The sequence below is a fragment of the Phodopus roborovskii genome, unplaced genomic scaffold (assembly GCF_943737965.1).
Source record: "Phodopus roborovskii unplaced genomic scaffold, PHOROB, whole genome shotgun sequence".
Classification (NCBI taxonomy): domain Eukaryota; kingdom Metazoa; phylum Chordata; class Mammalia; order Rodentia; family Cricetidae; genus Phodopus; species Phodopus roborovskii.
In genome coordinates, this window is record NW_026125986.1 from 235,057 (window position 1) to 237,497 (window position 2,441).

Genomic DNA, 2,441 nt, shown 5'->3' on the forward strand with positions numbered 1-2,441 from the left:
AAATATGCACACGTAAAACTTAGAAGCTAAGATTTCCCTTGGGCATATACCCAAAGGACTTTATATCCTCATTTAGCCACAAGAAAACATACAGTATATGAGCCTGTGATGCCTCACTAATATATTTTAATTCCACCCATTTCCCAGAAAAACTCATCTTTTTTATGGCTGAGTAAGTGACATTGTACATATGCACCACATTTTCATGATGGATATCTAGGCTGATACCATTTCCTGCTATTGTGAAAATAGCAGCAATAAACATGGATGTGCAAGTGAACCTGTGGTAGGATATAAAGCCCCTTGGGTACATGCCCAATAAGGGCATAGGTGGGTCAGAGAGCCGTTAAATTTTCATGTTTTGAGAAGCCTCCAGACTGATTTCCATAGTGTTTGCATTAGTGTGTACTATTATGGAAACAATAAAAATGTGTCATCACTAACGGTGAAATTATAGTGTTTGTCCTTGCTTAAACTATGGTATTCTCCCTTCTACTTTCATATAACCCTTCCCAACCCTCTCTTTCCCTTAGAGCTGCCTTGTAACTGCTATCTTGGAGATTATTAATCTTCCCACAGGAGAAAAAAATCAAGACATATATTTAATCATGTACTTTTATATGTATAATGTCTAACTTAGTTTGGATATATTTGGACTTTCGAATACTTCTATTATAATGAAAACAAACACAAAGAAAGTGAAAGGAAATATAATTTCTATAGCAGTTTTTCAAACAACTTGAGCACTTTACATTTGTGTAATATCAGAAGCATCAAGACAGAAGGTTTCAGGGTTACATAAACACAGCGTAAACTATAAACGAAATTATACTACAATGTAATCTCAGGCATAAGAGGTGGAATAAACTTAGGGAATCAGAATACCCAAGATCAAAATTCAACTCCATTTCTTGCTGGCTGTTTAAGCATGGGTTCATCATGTTTCACATTCTTCATCTGCAAAGAGCCTATGTTTGTATTATATACATCACTAGATCATTGTCAATAGAAATCAATAACATATTAGACAGTCTGTAAATGGAAAACCAAACTATGAGTATTACTATTACCCCAAAATTATTAAAATGGGAACTTTCTGAGAACTGAACATAATTAGCACCTAGTGGTGGTAAGTATACACAACAAACCAAGCTTCATTCATTGGGAATTCATGCAAACATTGTCAATTTTCAATGACAACATAAAACATTATTTTAAAAAAGATGTACAGCATGAACATGTTTGTAGGGAAAACCTGGAAAGACCCATATTTCTTAGACAAATAGTGATTAAATGTGTGACAATGACTTACAGATAAAAGATGTATTCACTCCAGAAAAAGTTGTTAGTCACCTTATTTCCACCACTTATAACAACTAACAAATAATCACATTAGCTCTTTTTCAGGACTCAAGCGTGCTTTACAAAGAGATGAACATGCTTTTAATGTGCCTTTAAATGTGAACATGCACAAAGGCCACACACAAAGTAACAGGTTATTATAACACGAGTTCCTTCAGATTTTGGACACTTTGAAACTGTGATTCCGTAAGTGCACAGATGTCCCTTATTCAGACGCAGAGAGAGTTCTTCAAAAAGTCGTGGCTATTTCATACGAATCTGGAAACGGGACAGACACGCGTCCGGATCCAGTCACAAGAGGCAGAATGCCTGCAATCGGTATGACTTGCCAGGACAGAGTCAAAGTGACATTCCTGTTTCCCTTGAGACCGTGTCCGTCGTCAAAGAAAAAGTACTTGCTTTTGACATCTTTCAGATCCAGCTTGGGGTTCTCGCCTCGCAGAAGGATCTTGTCCCAGAGGACCACCTGGTTCACAGCGTTGCTTTTGGTGGAGTATTCTGCCGAGAGGTAAAGGAAGAGCTGCTTGACGTTCCAGTCGAAAGTCTTCTCCAAGTCGGCAGAGATGTGGAACGTGATGAAGCCCAGGTCGCTTTTCTTCCGGGGTCCGGTGAAGTCTTCCACTTTTTGAGCAGGATCCTGGAGACGTGCAGGCGCACTGGCGCGCTTCTGTCTTTGAAGGCGGTGGTGAGGATGCAGCCCAAGGTGAGCGCCGCCATGACGCTCAGCGTGAAGGCGAACAGCGAGTTGGCCCGCGACAGCAGGGTGTTCATCTTGCAGGATCAATCAGCGGCTCCCTCCACGCGGGCTCCACCGGCGCTCGTTCGCTCGTTCCCTCGCTCGCTCGCTCGCTCGCTCGGGCTCGCTCCCTCGCTGGGCAAGGCGTGCAGCCTGCTCGCGTTCCCTCTGCCTTCTGGCTCGCGCGGAATGCTGGGCGCGCGCGCACACGTCGCTGGAGCGCGCACCGCCCACCATGCCTTTCCCCCCCCGCCCCCAAGTAACTGGTTAACCCCACAACCACTGTCTGCTGCTAGTCTAAGGCGCTTGGAGCATCTGATGGAAAACAGCAGCACCTTGTTGT

The 2,441-nt window shown here is 42.9% G+C and overlaps 1 protein-coding gene across 1 annotated transcript; it reads right to left on the reverse strand.

Annotated features, from left to right (window-relative positions):
* Positions 1 to 1,560: 1,560 nt before the first annotated feature.
* On the reverse strand, positions 1,561 to 2,189 carry LOC127218235 (signal peptidase complex subunit 3-like). The gene is given in 2 exon segments (XM_051179260.1): positions 1,561 to 1,983; positions 1,986 to 2,189. Coding segments are annotated over 2 exon segments (540 nt in total). The 5' UTR covers positions 2,134 to 2,189; the 3' UTR covers positions 1,561 to 1,591.
* Between the last annotated feature and the right edge of the window lie 252 nt (positions 2,190 to 2,441).